Source organism: Erinaceus europaeus, chromosome 5 (assembly GCF_950295315.1).
Source record: "Erinaceus europaeus chromosome 5, mEriEur2.1, whole genome shotgun sequence".
Classification (NCBI taxonomy): domain Eukaryota; kingdom Metazoa; phylum Chordata; class Mammalia; order Eulipotyphla; family Erinaceidae; genus Erinaceus; species Erinaceus europaeus.
This window is the reverse complement of record NC_080166.1, coordinates 82822819-82843610: the sequence shown is the minus strand read 5'-3', so window position 1 is coordinate 82843610 and position 20792 is coordinate 82822819. Positions and strand designations below refer to the sequence as shown.

The 20792-nt window shown below is 36.5% G+C and overlaps 1 protein-coding gene across 3 annotated transcripts in view; it reads left to right on the top strand.

Annotated features, from left to right (window-relative positions):
- The window catches only part of SCAF11 (SR-related CTD associated factor 11), a 40230-nt gene that overhangs the window by 7528 nt on the left and 11910 nt on the right, over positions 1-20792 (top strand). For 2 of the 3 annotated variants that reach the window (XM_016188841.2, XM_007524639.3), the window contains exons 3-7: positions 6556-6633; positions 10710-10810; positions 12825-12880; positions 18434-18492; positions 18623-18732. In XM_016188841.2, the coding sequence (XP_016044327.1) occupies positions 6556-6633; positions 10710-10810; positions 12825-12880; positions 18434-18492; positions 18623-18732 (404 nt within the window). Of the gene's footprint in view, positions 1-6555; positions 6634-10709; positions 10811-12824; positions 12881-14149; positions 14298-18433; positions 18493-18622; positions 18733-20792 lie in introns of those variants that run through there. The other variant, XM_060191450.1, reaches the window with a different exon arrangement.

Genomic DNA, 20792 nt, shown 5'->3' with positions numbered 1-20792 from the left:
TGGCCACCCCCTACCCCCACAGATGGGGAACTGGGGTTGGAACCTTGAGCCAGTCCTTGGGCTTTGCCTCAAGTGCACTTAACCCTCTGCACTAAAGCCCAACCCCAGTATTCTTGTCTTTTTTTTTTTTGCCTCCAGGGTTATCACTGGGACTCAGTGCCTGTACTATGAATCCACTGCTCCTGGAGGCTATTTTTTCCCATTCTGTTGCTCTTGTTGTGCTTGTTGTAGTTGTTATTGTTGTCATAGTTGCTGTTGTTGGATAGGACAGAGAAATTGAGAGAGGAGGAGAGAAAGACATCTGCAGACCTGCTTCACCACTTGCGAAGTAACCCCCTGCTGGTGGGGAACTGGGGCTCAAGTAATCTTTTTATTAGTTAGTGCCTATGCTAAGGATTTCTTGTATATTTGCTTATGTAAGTCACTATGTTAATTTTTGTTTGCTATTCAGGACACTGATTGGGAACTCCTACTTTTTTTTTTAAGTACTTCAAGGAATAGCCTGAAATTAATAAAAACTGAAAAAAATTGTTCTACAATTTAAAATTTTATCTTTTTTTTTTTTTCCTCCAGGGCTTTGTGCCTGTACTATGAATCCACTGCTTCTGGTGGCCATCTTTTTTCCATTGTTGTTGTTACTGCTACTGTTATAGTTGTTGGATAGGATACAAATTGAGAGAGGAGGGGAAGACAGAAAGGGGCAGAGAAAGATACCTATAGACCTGCTTCACTGCTTGTGAAGTGACTCCCCTGCAGGTGGGGAGCTGGGGGCTGGAACCGGGATCCTTATGCCGGTCCTTGTACTTCGTGCCATGTGTGCTTAACATGCTGCGCTACCACCCAGCCCCCCCCCCCATTTATAATTTTATCAGTGTTCACTTTTAGCAGGGTGTTAGATGTCAAAATGAAATACTACAAGCAGTTGGAAATCTTTATATTAAGAAAATAGTACTAAATATATTCAGGATCATTCCTAATTTAGTCATATCTTTTAGAAATTCAGCTGTGCTTTCAGAGTTTTGCACTCAAGATTCACTTAATTTAGAGCTGATAACAAGAACCAAAAGTAACTTCTTTTTTTTATTTTGGTCCACCTTAGTACTATAGGTATTGAAGAAAGCCAACTTTATTTAGGACATATTTCTGACATTTTTCATTTCTTTAAAGTACCTGTCTTCCAAGTCACATACAGTTTTAAGTTTGAAAACTTATTTTTATTGTTAACTCTAGACAGAAGTCATGTAATAGTTTAAACTATTAAGGAACTTAACAGTTTCTTAAGTATTTCAGAGAATCCATTTTAACCTAGGGAAAAATGATTCAGAATAATGAAACACTGTGGTAGCCATCATGGTCTTAGCTTAGTTGTCTTTCCTTAGGGACATTAGAACAAATTAAGAAGTGTGGCTATGTAAAATGATACAGAAATCAAGTGTTGAACTAAACAGACACAGCAATTTGCTGTCATTATTAGAGCCAAAAATCTCTTAACTAAACAAAAGAAGACATTTGAACTGATGAAAATGTAGAGTTGATACACTGAAGATTCTTGGGTGCTTTTTATCTGTACTGTGACTAAAACTGCAATCTAATCTAAATTATGTTTCAGATTCACACATATATTCTTGACTTAGTTTGCATTTTTAAAATAGATAATTAGAACAATCTGACAGAGCTGTCATGGTAACAGCTACCTGTAATTATGATCCACCATCGATAAAAAGATATCTCTTCTACACACATTGGTTGACAGGTTTTGATTCAGCTAAAACTTTTAACATTTGGATTCACAAAGACTTAAGAAATACTGGGATATTGGAAAAGTCATGACCTACCTGTGCAAAAATGTATCATGACTTTTCAACAGCCCAGTATTTCATGTTTGAAGTAGTTTAAGAGTTTTGTCTTTAATGGGGTTTGCAACATACAGAACTAGGAAGTTCTTCATGTCAGTTTGCTTCCCTTATTTTTAAACAGTATAAAATATTTCTAAAATCATCTTTATTTTATTTTAGACTGTCATTTTATGTATGTGCTCTATTTATTAGTAGAAAAGACAGATGGACTAGGGCTTCCCATGAAGAGACAAACCTGCCTATTTAAGCATAGGTACTGAAATTTAGTTTTTAAGCATTTATCTTTAACACTTGCTTCTCTCTCTCTAGGAGGGGCTATCAGTAGGCAGCCTATGTGATTGAGGATAGAGCAGCAGCAGAAAGCAAGACATATTAGAAATCAAGAATCCTGAATTCCCCAATAAGGAAGTTTTCCTGTTCTTACATTTAAATATGGGTTTGTCTGAGCTGGGAATTTACAACGCTTCAGAATACTAGGGTATGTTTTACTGAAATCATCAGGAAGATTTTTTTTTCTATCAAAGTAGATTCCTTAATGAATATAATCTTAGTACAGAGCATTCATATTATGCTCTTTTTTTTTTGTTGTTATTGCCGTTATTCACCTAAACATTGTAAAGAAGTGATCACATTCTATCTTAAAGCTATATCACAAAGTTGAATGGTGATATTGGTTGTGTTGATTATTAATGGATTAAAATAGATATTTTAAAAGACATTGAAATAAAAATATTGCTTTAAATAGGTAAATTTTGTATAAGGAATTAAATTTTATATAAGGAATAAAAGTGGTAAATAAGGGTGTTTAATTTTGTATATAAGGAAAACAAAAGTTGGGATAAGTTTTTTCAAAAAGAAAATCATCTTCCTAAGTAGAATACATTTAAGTTTTTTGTATAGTTTTAAATGGGAATTTTTAAAATTACAGAACTTAAAAGAATAGTTATTTTAGTGATACATGTTCTAAAAGCTAAGGTTAACGGTTTTTGAAGGGGCCTGTGGTTGCTTACCTGATAGAGTGCCCACCTTACCATCTGGGAGGACCTGGGCTTAAGCCACTAGTCTCTGTCCTCACAGGGGAAGCTTCACAAGCTATGAAGTAGTATTGTAAGTGTCTTTATGTGCTTTTGTCTCTCTTCCTATCCCTGTGTCTTACCTTTTATTAAAAAGAAATGGCCATAAAATGGTGGAGTTATATGCAGCCACTGAGCCCTAGCAATAACCTTGGTGGCGAAAAATAGTTTTGGAAATTTTCTGGAAGGGTATCAACTGGATAAAAGGATGGCTCACTTTTAGGAATGTCTTAAAATTAGACCAGAACAAGTCATTTTGTAAGGCCTGTGTGTAAAATTTTTTCATTAGAGGTATTTGCTCATCCCATTATGTGTATTTTATGTTTTAGTACCTAGTAGTGATGTGTCTTTGAACCGTGGCATCTGTTACAATAGTCTTACACTTAAAATTTGTATGAACAAAAGTTACAAATCCGTTGAATGTTTGATTTTGATTTATCTTTCATTGTTCCTATTTAGCCACACTTAGTTTATTGATGTATGCTCTGAAGACAACAGTTTCTTTTCTGTTCCTTTGAAGTACTTTGCTGAACTGTCCTAAGTCATTTCTCAGGAGTCATAGCAAAAATGTTTTGTCTGCTCTAAGTAGCTTGTTTTCTTTTCTTTTTCTTTTTTCTTTTTTCTCCTTACCAGAGCACTGCTCAGCTCTGGAGGATGATGGTGCAGGGGCTTGAACCTGGGACTTTGGAGCCTTAGGTGTGAGAGTCTCATTGCATAACCATTACACTATCTACCCCCACCAATAGCTTGTTTTCTTAACTAGGGAGAATAATTTAGTTTTAAGGAACTATTCTAATGATTAAGCCTGAACCAAAGAAAATGGGTTAGTTTATTTTCTGCAGTTAGCTGGATTATCTTTAGATTTGTAGGCATACTACAGATTGTGAAGATTATATGATAGTTGCTTTCTGATTACTTTATTTTCTTTCTGTTTTCATAATAGCAATGGAGTCCTTTTCTCAAATGAAACTTTAGACAAATCTATGACAATTTTGCATATATAAAAAAGAACAAAGCCAAAAATCTTACTTAGAAGTCCATTATTTGAAACAGATCAGAATAGAGGCTCAGATTAAAGCTGTCAGTTTGATCTTTATAAGCAAAAGAGTGCCTTTTAGCAGATGTCAACAAGAAGGTTAATAAAGAAAGTGACATTGTAGAGGGCTGTGCAGTGGCACACTCGGTTAAGCACACATATTATTACCAAGCTCAAGGACCTGGGTTCGAGCCCCCACTTCCCACCTTCAGGGAGTCTGCTTCATAAGCTGTGAAGCAGGCCTGCAGGTGTGTCTATCTTTTCTCTCTTTCTGTCTCCCTGTCCTCTCTCAACTTCTCTCTGTCCTAATAAAAATTAGGGGGGAAAAGCCTCTGTGAGTGGTGGCACTGAGCCCAGTGATAACCTTGGAGGCAGTTAAAAAAAAAGTGAGATTATATGATTTTAGTTTTTGGAAGAAAGTATCTCATATAAAGTAAATTACTTGAATACAGTGACTTTCTTTGGATCTGAATGTTATAAATTGAAATAGTATAAAACAAAAGATTTCCACTTGTTATAAACTTTGCAGATAATAAAAATCTTAAGAAATTATGCCTATATGCATTATATGTGTAAGCCAAACTTTGTTAGAACAGTTGAACTAGATGATGATTAGAAGACTCTACTGAGTACTTAGTATTTGACACACACACGCCCTTCTAAGGTTATTAATGCCATTACTTTGCATGAAAACCTTAGATATAAGTTCTGTTATTCTCAGTTTGCACATGAGGAAACTTAGAGGGTATATAACTTGCTCAAAGTTAAGAACAAGGATAAAGATTGAAAGTAGGTAAATTCAGAGCCTCACATGCCTTAATAGTTAAAAATTGGAAACAATTCTTTCATTTATAGCAGTTTAAGATAGAAGTAATATATTTTGAATCTAGTGAAAACAAGTTTACTCATTTTCTTTGAATTATAAATGCAACACTATAACCTCTAATCTTAAAATATTTCATATGGTGAATGGTAATGTATTAATCACAGCTAGAACTTATCATTTTGAATTCTTTGAATTGAAATTGCTGTTTGCAATGCATGATTAAAAAGATGTGAATAGCTTAAGATGAGGATAGCTTGGTTGCGACTTGCAGCAAAGCTTCTTAAGGCCAAGTTTTCTGTAGTGAAGGTAATAGCATCCTAAATCCATAATACTTAGAAGTAGGCTGAGCTGGTTTCTTCGCAGTATGAACTGATTTAATGTATAGTAAGGTCACAGTTTTCCTAATTCGCAAGTGGGTAAAGGGTTTTATCAAGGCCTACTTAACAGGAAAAGGAAAATCAGTTTTCAGGAGAGCTGTAAAAAATTTAACTCCTAAAATAACCCAAGAGCTTTTTGAAAATATGTTCTGACATCTAGGGCCACACATAATTTAATCTGCCTGCACATTTATATAAGCAAATCTGATATGTGCTGATGTCCTGAAAGGCAAACCAGCTTTTTTCCACTGAAGAATGTTAACTAATTTGTTGAGATTTTGTTACCATCTTGTAGTCTTTATAGACAGTTGTTAAGTCTTATTGTACTTTTGTAACTGTAGGTATTAATATCTTTTTGTATTTCCTTCATAGGCTATAGAGTCTTCTCCATATTGAAGAAGACATACTCCATCTTGATGTTTAAATAATAATAGACCCATTTTTGTACAAATATTTAATGGTATTATCAGGGAAGCTCTTATAAGATGCATATAAATGTTTAAAGGCTGGAAACATATTTACATCACAATAAAGTTGATTTAGAATCACGGAGGTCAGAGGACAATTTTTCTTGCCCTGCAAAGGATTCCTATAATCAGTATAAAGGACACCAGCAACTTAATAAAACGTTAGGCAAAGGATATGAATAGGCAGTTTAAAGGAACTTTGGTCTTTAAAATTGTGAAAATATGTTTGGTTAAACTCATAAAAAGAAATAAAATCAAAACAGTATTATAGCTTACCATGTTGCAAACAGGGCAGCTCAAAAGAAACCAATTTAAGATATATCTTGGAAAATCAAAATTTATTTATGTAAATCAGTCATGCTCTATTTTATTTTAAAAAAGAATGCTTTGGATGTCTCCAAAAGAGAAAATATAAGAAGCTGCTTTTGGAGAGGGCATCTAAGAGGGTTAAGGGAGTGTGCAGGAATGTTTTCTTCTTATCTCTAAAAGGTTTTGTTCTTGCTGATGTACAATTGTATCAAATACTTGATGGGGGACATATTGTCACAGAATGTTGAGATCTGTAAGTGACCTGTCTTAAGTCTTTCATTCTACAGCTGAATTATAATTGCTCACGCGGTTTTCAGAGCACGCAACTACTGATTGCGCTTAGCTCTCCAGTGATTTCTCAGCTAGATAACAGATCTTAGTAGGTAGTATCTTGATAACAGAGCTATTAATGTCTTGTTCAACCCAAATCTTTTATTATTTTGGCATCATGTAGATGGGAAGTATTTCGCCTTTATTTTTGAAAGGCACTTTTTTCGTTTCCTGTTGTTTCTTGTTACAGAGGAGAACCTGTCATAAAAATGTTTGCTGTAGTTTGATTTTTTTAGTTGTAAAGAAACATTGGTAAAATCGTAATTTTTAATCATTTTCAGACACTGGCTTCATGTCCTATTGACCGAAAACCTTTTCAGGCAGTGTTTAAGTTCAGTGCATTGGAAGGTTGTGTTAAGGTAAGGTGTGGATTTTATTTTACAACATGAACTGTGTGAACTTAATTAGATCATTTCTTTTTAATTTATCTCCAGTATGAGTATATAATGGATTGTCCAGCTTGAATTCTAATATGTGGTCAGCATTCCTCCACAGCATCATCATACAGCCTTTTCTGTATAGGTATAGATATTCTTAGACTTCTTTCTGTGCCTCCTAAAGAAAACAGATCTGTAGTGGACCCCATGTAACATGTTTTTTGTTTTTTTAATAAAATGTACTGGATCTATAATACTGTAAAAGAAGTTTCACATTGAATCAGTGTTGTGCCCCGTCCCCTGCCTTGTGTCTGTTTTAGAGGCACCAGAGCACTATTTAGCTCTGTGGACTCTGACCCTGGGGCCTCTTGTGCTTTAGAGATGAAAGTCTGCTATCACCCTGGTTCACATTCAGTTTTTTTTTTTTAAAGATTTTTATTTATTTTATCTTATTATATTTTACCAGAGCACTGTTCAGCTCTGGTTTATGGTGGTACGGGGGATTGAACCTGGGACTTTGGAGCCTAAGGCATGAGAGTCTCTTTGTATAACCATTATGCTGTCTACCCTCCACACATATCCCATTTTTAATCATGAAAAATTGAATTTTTAGAAAACTTTCCCCCTACCTTGGCACCACTCAGCTCTGGTTTATGGTGACACAGGGGATTGAATCTGGAACTTCAGAGCCTCAGGCATGAGAACCTCTTTGTATAACCATTATAGTATCAGTCCCCACCCTTTAGAAAACTTAGCATGAGAAATTCTATATTTCAGAATCATATTAATTGGATAGTAAATACTTTGGACACTTTTTTTTTCCATTGGAAAATTGGAGTTTTAGATTTAAACACCAAGCCCCTGTGGAAACGTAATTGTAAAATAACAGATATGATTTCTGAAAAACATAGTATTAAGAGCAAGTTAGGGAGTCGGGTGGTAGTGCAGTGGGTTAATAAGTGCACATGGCGCAAAGCGCAAGGACGGGAGTTCCAGCCCCCGGCTCCCCACCTGCAGGGGAGTCCCTTCACAGGCTGTGAAGCAGGTCTACAGGTGTCTTATCTTTCCCTTCTCTGTCTTTCCCATCTCTCTCCTATCTAACAACAACGACATCAATAACAACAATAATAACTACAACAACAATAAAAAGACAATAGGCAACAAAAGGGAAAATAAATAAAATTTTTTTAAAAAGATCAAGTCAACACAAATAAAATGGCATCTTTGTTCTTAAGTGATAAGCAGTATCACTCTTGAAAGTTTAAATTTGGGGAGCACATGGTGCTTCCTGGAGATCTTTAGAAAGACCTCTCAGTTTCAAGGGTAGAATGGGCAAATTTTCGTATTTTAGTTTTTTATGTAGTGTACTCAGAACACAGTGTAACTAAGTAGCCTCCCTGGCTTAATTTTTATATTCTGGAGAGACAGGGAAGGAGGAGAGGGAGAGGCCAAGACCCCCAAAGCATGACTTCACCATCTGTGTGGTGCTGGGGACTGAACTTCAGACCTGCTGCAAGATAAAAGCATGTGCCCTGCCTACTGAGATGTCTGCGCAGATTACTTCAAGCTCATTTTTTTGTTGATATTGCTGGGACTTCTCAACTCTGCTTTTTCAGACAGACAGAGAAGGGAAATGGCACAGTACCAAAGCTTCCTCCAGTGAAGTAGGGGCTGAAACCCTCAGTACAGTTAGTTAGTTTGTTAAAGATTTTATTTATTTATTTATGAGAAAGATAGGAGGAGAGAGAAAGAACCAGACATCACTCTGGTACATGTGCTGCCGGGGATCAAACTCGGGACCTCATGCTTGAGGGTCTAATGCTTTATCCTCTGCACCACCTCCCGGACCACACCCTTAAATACGGTCTTATTATACTGCTTAGCTCTAATCACTCATGACATGCATATTTACATGTTATTAATATTACTTATAATTATGAATCATGATTATGCTTTAAATTTGCATTTATTTTGGCATGTAGCTAGAAGATGGGACATTTCTGTGTAACAAAGTAAAAATAAGGAAGTAAACAGTTAAATGTGTGAGAAAGATTTCTTGGCATGAATAACAAGTCATTGGTGATACATAGCTATAAATGGAATACAAAGTATGTATCTTCATGATGCCATTGATGGGAAGAACAGGCTGTTCCTATGTAGTGCTATAGATCTGTGAAACCTTTATTGCTGTCTGTCTGAATACAAAGGAGTATGGAAGCAATACAGACCACTACACAATAGATATTCACAGAGTAGGTATTTGTAGGATACATACAGGATGTGTCTGAGTGACGTAATTTATAAATGAGAGTGAAAATCAAATCAAATGGCATGTGTAAAAAATGATTTTCCCCACCTGCAGGGGAGTCACTTTACAGGCGGTGAAGCACATCTGCAGGTGTCTATCTTTCTCTCCCCCTCTCTGTCTGCCCCTCCTCTCACTATTTCTCTCTGTCCTATCCAACAATGACGACATCAATCACAATAATAATAACTACAACGACTTTTTTTAGAAAAGGGCAACAAAAGAGAAAATAAGTATTTTAAAAAACTAAAAAAAAATGATTTTGTGGGATCAGGAATGTAGCTCAGTCTAGTAGCAGAGTGTATGCCTTGAGGTTTTGGGTTTGATTAGTGTCACCACAAACAAAATAAAAGACTTTGCTTTTAATTGTGTAATTTTGTATATGCATGCAAATTAGTATATATCTCGGAGAAAATATAAAATAAATGTATGATGTTCTAATCAAAATTGAAGCAATTCTGTCACTAGCCCAAATCTTTCCATAGAACTAGGCTTGTCTTTTCAACCACGTGGTGGACTATTCTACTTAGAATAACAAAGGAATTTCAATATGAACAAATTCAAAACTCATCCCATTTATTTCCCTTCCCCCTCCCCCAGCCCAATTATTAATGTTCCCATATCTTAACTAGCTAAATAAGAAGCATCTGGGAGGTTTCTTCTCTCTATTCTTTCTTTTCCTTCCTCTTTATTACCTTTTTCAGTTTTGCTTATTTCTTTTGCAAAATACCTTAAGGTTTGCTTCCTTCTTGTACTGTTAACTTTTTGTAGGTCCCTATGTTGTATTTAGATAAGGTGCTGTCTGTAGAAACATACTATAAGTCATCTCCTAATTTGATATTTGTGTCATTACATTAAAGAGAAAAACAGTTGAGATAAAACTACACTACATTTTATTTTTGTTGTTCTAATTCTTTGAAATCTGACATATACTTTACACCATAGTACATCAGTTTAGATGAAGCACACATTTAGAATTTTTTCAACTGATTCCTGCTAAAGTTATAAAAGAAATTTGATCCAACCAGAGAGAGAGACTTCACTGGGTAAAGCATTTGCTGTGTCATGTGGCCTATGCTTGAGCCCCAGCACCACGTAGTAGGTCCTGTGGCACCATAGAAAACTCTGGTAGTGTAGTGTATCTCTCTACCTCTTTATCTGAATAATAATAAACAGCAATAACTATAAAAACTCATCCTGAGGCTAATGTGGTAGACCTCGTTGCTTCAAAAACCAAACAGAAACCAATTTGGATCTTCTCATTTGCCTGCTATAGAACTCCATTAACTCTGATTCCTATAGAGTTGTTTTCTTATTTCAAGACCCTTTATAATCTGGGCTTGTATTACAGCAGTCTAATTGCCTGCTAATCCTTTCTTCCATATCTATATTAACTTCTTACTCTTCAAATTTTGATCTCCCTCAATATATGACTTTTTTAATAGTCAAATTCTTACTCATCCTTAAGACCAATTCATAAGTGACCTGCTTATTAAAGACTTCTTTGATAGTCTCAGAGTATTTCTCAGTTCTACATGTTTATACAAATCTATATAATTACTGTTAAGAGGAATTACATGATTTATATACATGTTTAGTAGAATTTTATTTCTCAGGTGAGCATGCTAAGCTTACAGTTTAGCAAGCTTAAATGAACAAACATGTATTTGGGATCTACTTTGATACTTTTTTTTTTTTAATCATTTTTGAAACTGAATCTCATTCTAAATAGTAGCATTCATGTTTTTCACAGGTTCAAGTAAAAAACCAGTTAATAGAAACAACAAGCAAGGAAAATGAAAATGATTTCAAGAAACAGCTTTCCTGTCATGAAAATTCAAAATGGTGTACAAGGTTGGTGATGAACTTTAGAAACAGAAAACAAAAACAAGGGACCGGGAGTTGGGCGGTAGCACAGCGGGTTAAGCACGTGTGGTGCAAAGCGCAAGGACCCGCGTAAGGATCCCCGTTCGAGCTCCCGGCTCCCCACCTGCAGGAGAGTCGCTTCACAGGCGGTGACTTAGGTCTGCAGGTGTCTCTCTTTCTCTCCCCCCTCTGTCTTCCCTCCTCTCTCCATTTCTCTGTCCTATCCAACAACAAACGTCACCACCAACAATAATAACCACAACAAGGCTACAACAATAAGAGCAACAAAAAGGAAAAAATGGCCTCCAGGAGCAGTGGATTCATAGTGCAGGCACCGAGCCCCAGCAATAACCTTGGAGGCAAAAAAAAAAAAAAAAAGCGAGGGACCAAAAGATAGCTAAGAAAGGAATATCCATCCTTTTATTATTTTATAACAAAACAAATGTTATGGGACTTTTAACTCCTCCCTTAAAAGTACACAGTGGGGGCTGGTGCTGGTGCTGGTGCACCCAGTTAAGCACACGTTTCAGTGTGCAAGGGCCCGGGTTCACATGCCTGGTCACCCTTGTTGGGGAAGCTTGTGAGTAGTGAAACAGGTGCCTGCCTCTCTCCCTCTATATCCCCTCTACCCTTCCCTCAAATTTCTCTCTGTCTCTATTCAACAAATATAAATAACTTTTAAAAAAAAAGTGCACATTGCATAATTGGGGTATTTTAAGAAAAGTCAAACAAATCTAGGAATATGGGTTGAGCTCTTTGTTTAAAGAAGTGCTCCCCATAATCTGTTTTAGATTGGTATTTTTTTTAAATGAAAATATAAGGGGCTGTGCAGTAGCACACATAGTGCAAAGTGCAAGGATCCTGGTTTGAGGCCCCCTGCTCCCCACCTGCAGGGGTGTTGTTGTTAAACAACAGGGTGTCACTTCACAAGTTGTCTTTCTCTCCCCCCCCCCCCCAGTTTCTCTCTGTCCTATCCAACAACAATCACAGCAGCAACAACAATAACAGCAATAATGATGACAACAATAGCAGTGGAAAGGGGAGGCCTGAAAGGAGCAATGGATCCATAGTGCAGGCACCGAGCCCCAGTGCTAACCCTGGAGGCAAAATAAATAAAAATATATTTACGTATTTATTTATATAGCAATGTGAAATTTCTATAAAGATGTTGAATGCTTGTCTTCTCCCCCCCCCCCCCCCACTTCCTTCTTTCTCTTTGCCACCAGGGTTATCACTGAATTGGGTGCCTACACAACAAATCCATCACTAGTAGTGCCATTTAGGGGCTTGGTGCTTACACTGCGAATCTACTGCTCCTGGAGGCTATTTTCCCCATTTGTTGTCTTTGTTGTTGCCTTTGTTGATATTGTTATTATTGCCATTGCTGCTTTTGTTGGATAGGACTGATTGAAGTCAAGAGGGGAGGGGAAGACGGGGAAAGAAAGATAGACAACTGCAGACCTACTTCACCACTTGTGAAGCTTTCCCCTTGCAGAATGGGGAAGCAGAGAGTCTAACCCAGATTCTTGTGCATGGTACTGTGTGAGTATAACCTGGCACACCACCACCCTGCCCTCACTTGCTCATTTTTCTATATCACAGAATTAATGGGCATGGTTGGCCTCATAGATCACATTGTAAGTAGACAAGTTCTAATATTGATGGGACAGAAAAACATAAGATCTGGGTCCCGGGTAGTGGCTCACCTGGTTGAGTGCACATGTTACAATGTAGAAGGATCCGGGTTCCAGCACCGTGGTCTCCATCTGCAGGGGGAAAGCTTTGTGAATGGTAAAGCTGCAGGAGTCTCTTTCTCCCACTCTTTCTCTCTCCCCCTACCCTCTCAATTCCTAGCTGTCTCTATCCAGTAAATAGAGATGATTTAAAAGAAACACATAAGATAGTACAGTGCTCTTCATGAGATAGTGTTAATCTTCAGAGTAATTTTCATATTATACTTTTTGTCCTTTTTTCATAATTATCTCCTTATTGATGTTTACAGGAAAAAGGTCTTACAAGATCTGTGCACAAACTTTTATGACTTGAAGTTGATAAATAGTAAGTGACTTTACTTGTGTTATTAACTTTTCTTCCTCTCCTTCCTCTGCTACCTCCACCCCCTTTCTTCTTTCCTTCCTTCCAGAGTACTGCCCAGCTCAGGCTTATGCAGTGCTGACTACTGAGCCACATTTTGCTTAGGCATGAATGTTGTTTGCATAATCACTATGGTGTCTGGCAGCTACTTTTTCTCTCTTTAATGCTTATGCCAAAGTTAATATTAACATTTTATTTCAGTAAATAGTCATGCATAGACCTCTACTGAACTGTATATATTATGTTATTTTCCACATAAGCTATTTTCATGAAGCCCTTTTTACTGTTTTCAGCCCCGTCCTTTTTTTTTTTCTTCTCAGCGTGGAGCAAGGGAAGAAAATAGAGAGAGGAAGAGTTGGGAAAGGAAAAAAATAGTCATTTCCCTCCCCCCATTTACTTGATAGTTAGCAATCTACATTGTGGTCTTATCCTGCTATTAATGCAGAAGTCCTTAGGAGAGACAAAGTAAAATAGCTTATGGGTTAGTAATTTTAAACAATAGATAGGGAAATCCATGACAGTGAATATTCATTCACATTTCCCAGAGGAAGTCTTGTGGTTTGGCCTCTAGCCACAGTTTATAGTTTTATTTGGAAATGAAGCATTTCTTACATATTTATTTACATGATCAATTAAATATTACTGTCTTGTTCTTATCTAGTTACCTGATACAGGAAAAATTTTCAGCAGAACTGAGAAAACTAACACTGTAGTTCTTTGTAACTTCTATTTAGGGCTTTGTTTATTCTGTTGCACAGAAAAACTTATTCTGAAATGTTTATAAGCAAGAAAGTGAGCATTTATTTCCCAGGCTAGGTTATATGAATATCTACTTAAGGATAAAATTAATTATTCTTATTCATTTTAAACCAGAGCACTATGCAACTCTAGCCTATGGTAATGCTAGGAATTGAACTTGGGACCTCTGATGCCTTAGGCATAAAAGCTTGTTGCATAAGTAACTGTTGCTATTCCCCTGGCACATAATTAATTTTTCTTAAAAGTGAATAATTGTCAGCTTTATTTCCTACTATATGCACTTAGCCTGGTATACCACCACCCATCATTTTATTTCTTACACATTATAAATAACCAAGATATTTTTTTCTAATTGGAATTAACTTTATAAGATTTTTACTGTTACGGTGAATTTACATTAAAATTTTATGCTTAAAATTGGGAACCAGAAAAGGATGTCCACTATCTTCATTGTTACTCAACATATTCCTCAAGGCCCTTGTCAGTGAAATCAGACAAGAAAGAAATATCAATGGTATACATATTGGAAAGGAGGAAATCAGATTACCACTGTTTGGTGATGACATGATAATATACCTAGGAAACCCCGAAGACTTCACCAAAAAACTACTGGGAATAATGAGTAAAGTAGCAGGAAAAAAAATTTTTTTATGCTTAGATAAGAATTTCTTGTTAAAGGGGAGTCAGGCTGTAGCGCAGCGGGTTAAGCGCAGGTGGCGCAAAGCACAAGGACCGGCATGAGGATCCCGGTTCGAACCCCGGCTCCCCACCTGCAGGGGAGTCGCTTCACAGGTGGTGAAGCAGGTCTGCAGGTGTCTATCTTTCCTCCTCTTTGTCTTCCCCTCCTCTCTCCATTTCTCTCTGTCCTATCCAACAACGACAACAACAATAATAACTACAACAATAAAACAACAAGGGCAACAAAAGGGAATAAATAAAAAAAAAAAATTTCTTGTTAAAGAACTCAAATATTAATTTTTTTCCTATATCCTGCTGGCTTTGCTTATTATTCATAACCTTTGTTAACTCTAAATATATGTATGTAAATATATACAGATATATATTTGATAGAACAAAGAGAAATGGGGGGGAGACATTTGCAGCACTGCTTCACTACCTATGAAATTTCCATCCCTGCAAGTGGGGTGCAGGTGCTTGAACCCAGATCCTTTTGCGTGGTAATGTGTGCACTGAACTGGAGGAACCACCACCACGCCTCAACTCTGTTATATAATAAAATTTCATTGCTGAATGAGATATTGAACCAACTTACAGATTTTCTCTAGCTCATTTGTCAATCCTAACTACTCCTTAAATAATGGTCTTTTTTTTTTTTTTTTTTTCTCATCTGAGTTGTAAGAATAGTAGTACAATTTGTAAAGTCTTATTTATGGGGGAGATCACTATAAATCACTTCTCAGGTCTGGCATAATGTCATATAGGAGATTGAACGTAAGATCCTTGGGACCTCAGCATGCAAATCAGGCTGCTACCACTGCACTCTCTTCCCAGGCCTTTTTGCTGAGAAATATTCTTCCAAAAACCTTTGGAGGAAATTACAACTTTATACTATCTAGAAAGCAAGAGGGGGAAATTAACACAAAAATATAGGGGCTTTAGTTAGAGGATGTTTGGTTGAGTCTTGAATGCCTAGACATAGGTGTTTCCTTCCTGTCCAGTAAGATCCCTCTTGCGCAAACAGCATGATTGTCACACCTGTGGATGTAGGACACATATTAAGCATTACCATTACATTTGGAGAATAGATAGCAGAAACTACTAAGAAAACTTGTAGCTTACTTGTAGTTTTATTAACCCCATAACTTTTAATTGAGAATGGGGAGCATGAGAAGGTATGTGACTGACATTTCTGAAAGACTTCAAAGTTGCGTAACACTATTCTTAGTTGCAAAGCCTATCATCAGTGGCTTAGATTTTACTTATGACTCAGTCTGAAAACAGAAAAGGCCGTTCTTATGTCTATATTATTGATAGCTTCCTAGGGGCTGTTGCAAAAATTAAAACAAATTTATTTTCTCCATTTTTGGAGATGAAGTCTTTTATGTGTTGACAGACAGTTGCTCCCTCTGGAGATTAGAGGAGTCCTTCGTAGCTTCCTAACTTTTGGCTGCTTCTGGCAGACTGATATTCTTGGGCATATAGCTAGCTGCATCACTGGAATTTCTTCTGGCCATCTTCTGTGAGACTGCTTGTATGTCTTTTTCTCTCTCTGGTAAGGAAAGTAATTTTATTTAGTATACCTCTTAATCCATGATGATCTCATATCAAGCTTATGTATCCTATTGAACTTGCCAAGTCCTTTTGTAAATCTCATATTCTGCACCTTGCTGGTGGATGTGTGGTCTTACAGTGTGTGGTCTGTGGCAGAGGAGATAACATAACGGTTATACAAAGTCTGTCATGCCTGAGGCTTTGAAATCCCAGGTTTAAAACCCCCCCCCCCCCACCACCACAATAAGCCAGAGCTGAGCAATGCTTGGGTAACAAACAAAAACAAGCAACCCATGTGTGGTCTAAATGAGCCAGCCTCAGACTTTTTTTGCCTCCAGGGTTATTGCTGGGGCTTGGTGAATGCACTAAGAATCTATTGCTCTTAATGGCCATTTTTTTCCCTCATTTTGTTGCCCTTGTTGTTATTGTTGCCATTGATGTTGTTGTTGGATAGGACAGAGAGAAATCAAGACAGGAGGGGAGACAGGGAGGGGGAGAGAATGATAGACACCTGCAGACCTGCTTCACTGCTTGTGAGGTGACCCCTCCCCCCGCACGCAGGTGGGGAGCCGGGGGCTTGAACTGGGATCCAAGTGTGTTGGCAGTGCATGTACAGAGTATACTCTGGCTTCTGTCCTTTTTTCACTCTCTGGCCTTAGAGATTTTGATGAATATTTTTTGGGGTGTCAAGATTGGAGACTTCTGAAATTACTCCCCCCCTTAAAGTAGAAGTGCTTCCTGACATTCTAATGAATGTATATGTATTACATTGATAAAAATCAGCTGAAATGGTATGTAATATTGTTCAAAGACAGATAATTAGATGAATTTATGAAATGGTCTCTGGGAAACTACAGTTTAGGCAAATTTACCAGTATTAAATACATTGGAGCAGCTCAGTAGTTACTGAAAATTACCAAGAAAACTGGAAATGGCTTTGGACTAGATTTTCACACTTAACATTGGCCAGTAGCCCAGTAGGTGGCATAATGGATAGTGCACCAGACTTGTTGGAACTTCCCGAGGTTCCAACAAGGGGTCCCAAGTTAAATCTCCAGCATCACGTATGTCATTGTGTTGCTTTGATTTGTTCTTTCTCTGTTTCCCTCACTCTTTCACCAATAAATCTTTTTAAAAAATTGGCTAGCAGACCCACCACTTTTTCCCATAGGGAGCTACTTATCTAACAGTACCTCCTGAAGATGAATTTTCAAATGAAAGAAAGCTTTGTAAACAGTACAGTCTTACTGAGTGAATCAAAATCACTCAGTACGCAGAGGGCATATAAACATTATGTAGCAGCACCACAGCAATTCTCATTGGAGAATGTTAACTATTTCTGAGAATATAGTTGGGTACTTACCACATGTTTATTCCTGGATTCTTTAAGTGTAAAAAAAAAAATCATTATCTTTTAAATATGCATGGAAAAATAAGAAAGTAAGTTCTCAGAACTCAGCCAGCACTCCTTTCCTCAACACTGAAATTGCATTTGTTACTTCAGTTCTGGGTAGGGCATGTGTGAAGGGTGGGTAATAGCATGAAATCAAGCAGCTGGTATGTAGTATCTTAAAGGGAAATTAATATGGGGTTTAGTAGAAAGTAGGTTATTACTATTGGACTGAAAAAAAACTCATGTATTAATATATAGTCTTTTCAGTAGCAAGAACTATGTCTAGTTAGGGTGATTTATTTTGAGCAGTCAGTAGTCCTGCTGTGGGACATACCCAGCTAAAGATTCAAGCAGTAGTTGTTATTTGAACTAAAAGTTTTACCAGGGTTTTGAGAGGGCAGTGACAGTGCTGATAATATTTTATTGTAGACAGCAAATTCATTGATAGGTGATGATTATGAACAGAATAGACAGGAAAAATTGAGAGCTACAGTTTATAAAGATGAACAGTTTTTTGTGGCTAGCCTATTCTTTATCTTCCTTAACATGAAACACACATCTGTAGAAGTAAAATTTCCACATGGAACAAGTAAAGCAAATAAAAATAAGCAGTCAACACTTATACTTTTCTTTATTCTAATAGTAAAGTTTGAGAAGGAAAGAGAGTACATGGAGTTGGTACCAGTGGCTAAATGGTAATTTATGATGATGAGTTAATGACCAGTACTCCTGCTCGATTATTTGAAATAAGCACCTACTTCTTAGTCACAAATGGGAAGAAAATAGTGCATTATTGGTATTAGTTTGACTTTCTTTGTGGACTTCTTTGTCACAAGGTAACTTGAGTTTATGTGGGATATCAGGAAATGTTAACTAGATTTTAATACTCATATACTTCAGTTTTCTCTAGTGTAGCCTTATTTCTGTCTGTGATTTAATAAGAAACAATAAAGTAAACATTCAGAAAAAATATATAAGTGTATAAATGTAAGTGCTTTTATTTTTAATGCAATTTTTTTTTTTTTTTACATATTTTAACTTTCTCATGCCAGAATGCCAGTATTGATACTCATTTAGAACCTTAGAATAAAGACAAGGTAACCAAGTTTGTTTGTGCGTGTGTTTTTATACAGGAAACTTTAAATATTGTGAAATCGGAGGAAAGAAAGCTGCAGCAGTAAAGACATACAAGGTTTGTTGATAAAAGAAAAACCTCTCAGATAAAACTATAGAACTCTATTGCTTCATGTACATCTAAATATTTAAATACAATTGATAACGTTTGTTTTGCTAACTTTTTTTTTTTTTTTTAACATTTTTAGCCTCAAAGATCAAGTCAGTGTACAAGTCACTATTTCAGAAATTTTTTCTCCAATGTGTATTCTCCAAGTAGTCATACTGGGGAATCTTCTTTTACCTGCAGAACTTACTGGTTAGTATTTTTCTGTCTTTAATTCCTTAAATTGATGTTTGAATCATTAGCATTTTTGGTTAAAACTTAAATCTGGTTTAACAAATATACTGAAAGTTTTACTTTGGTGTTTTTTTGTTTCTTTTTTTTTTTTTAATTGATGCTATTTGTTTGTTTGGAAGTAACTAATTCTAGCAAAGAGAAAAACTCACTTTATGAGCCCCTATTTTGTATAACAAGTACTTATATGAATGGACTTTGTTTTCATTAATAATACGTTATTCTACATAAATTTGGATGTGGTAGAGAAATTGGCTACTTGTGAAATTATGGGAATAGTACTCAGTGCAAAGCTTTTTAGAGTAGATCCAGTCATTTTTGAATCTAGTAATTTACAAAGGCAGACATTTGTGGAATTTGAAGACTAAATTGGGGGTTTAAAATCACAGGATTTAATTTTATAAGCTCAGCAAGATATCAAAAAAGCCAACTGCATGAGTTGATTGGACTTTTAAAAACTAGGTCATACTTTTTGTTGTTTTAAGGTACAGACAGAGAGGGAGGGACCATCACACCAAGGCTTCCTTCACTGCTGTGGGCACGAGGCTCAGAAGTGGGTCACACACACGACAAAGCAGTGTACTATTAAGGTGAACTATTTCGTTGGCCCTACAACCCAGTTTTGTTAACAGTAACCATACCTTATACTTTTTTCACTTTAGTTGCAGATGGAAACTGTTAAAACACCTAACATTTCTGCTAGCAGTGCCATTTCTGGGGCTGGACGGTGGCACACCTGGTAAAACACACACATCACTTTGCACAACACAAGGACATGGGTTCTAGTTACCCACCTGCAGCCACGAACTACACGAGCAGTTAAACAGTGCTGTAGTTACCTCTTTCTCTTCCCCCTCTCCCATCTCAGTTTCTCTCTGTCCTGTCATATTAGAGGAAGGGAAAAAAAGAAGAAAGGAAAAAAAAAAGGCTGCTGGGAATATAGTATGCACCTAGCCCCAGTGATAACCTTAGTGACAATAAAGATGAAAAAAAAAAAGAAAGGAAGAGAGGGAAAGAAAGAGGGCAGGCAGAAAAGCGACTACTATTTTTTCTCTCTCAGTAATAAAGATATTTTAGTCTTAGTTGACTTGAAAAATTCTGTCACAAGAGATTCAAGTAATACTCGAATCAGATAAATATAATTTTGTATTATAATAAACACAGGAATTAGTTCATTTTCAAAGTGATAAGTAGAAAAATTCCTATTTTTAATGTTACAGGAATAGATCAGTATAATGCAATTTATAATACTGAAAATGTCTACTTTTCATAATGTAATTCACTTGCTACTCAGAACTTAAAGTTTTGGAATTCTTTTTTTTTTAATTGTTTGAATTGCTGTATTTATTGTCTGATCATTTGCATTTAAATACACTGTACCCACTACAGAAGCCAGACCTTCTACCTTCTGCATCCCATAATGACCCTGGGTCCATACTCCCAGAGGGATAAAGAATAGGAAAGCGGGGTTCGGGTGGGTGGTAGTGCAGTGGGTTACTTGCACATGGCGCAAAGTGCAAGGACCAGCATAAAGATCCCAGTTTGAGCCCCCAGCTCCCCATCTGCAGGAGAGTCACTTCACAAGTGGTAAAGCAGGTCTGCAAATGTCTCTCTCCCCCCTCTATCTTCCCCATCTCTCTTCATTTCTCTGTCTTATCTAACAATGATGACATCAGTAACAACAATAATAACTACAACAATAAAACAACAAGGGCAACAAAAGGGAATAAATAAGTAAATATTAAAAAAAAAAAAAAAAAGAATAGGAAAGCTATCAGGAGCAGATGGGATCCGGAGTTCTGGTGTTGGGAACTGTGGAATTGTACCCCTCTTATCGTATGGTTTTGCCAGTGTTTTCATTTTATAAATAAAATAAATAAATATATATTAAAAAAAAAACACTGCACCCCTGCAAGGGGGCATGAAAAGTTAAAATATATGCCAAATTCTTTGGCGGTGAATTATTTTTTTTAATTTTTGTTTTTAATTTATTTATAAAATGTAAATATTGACAAGATCAT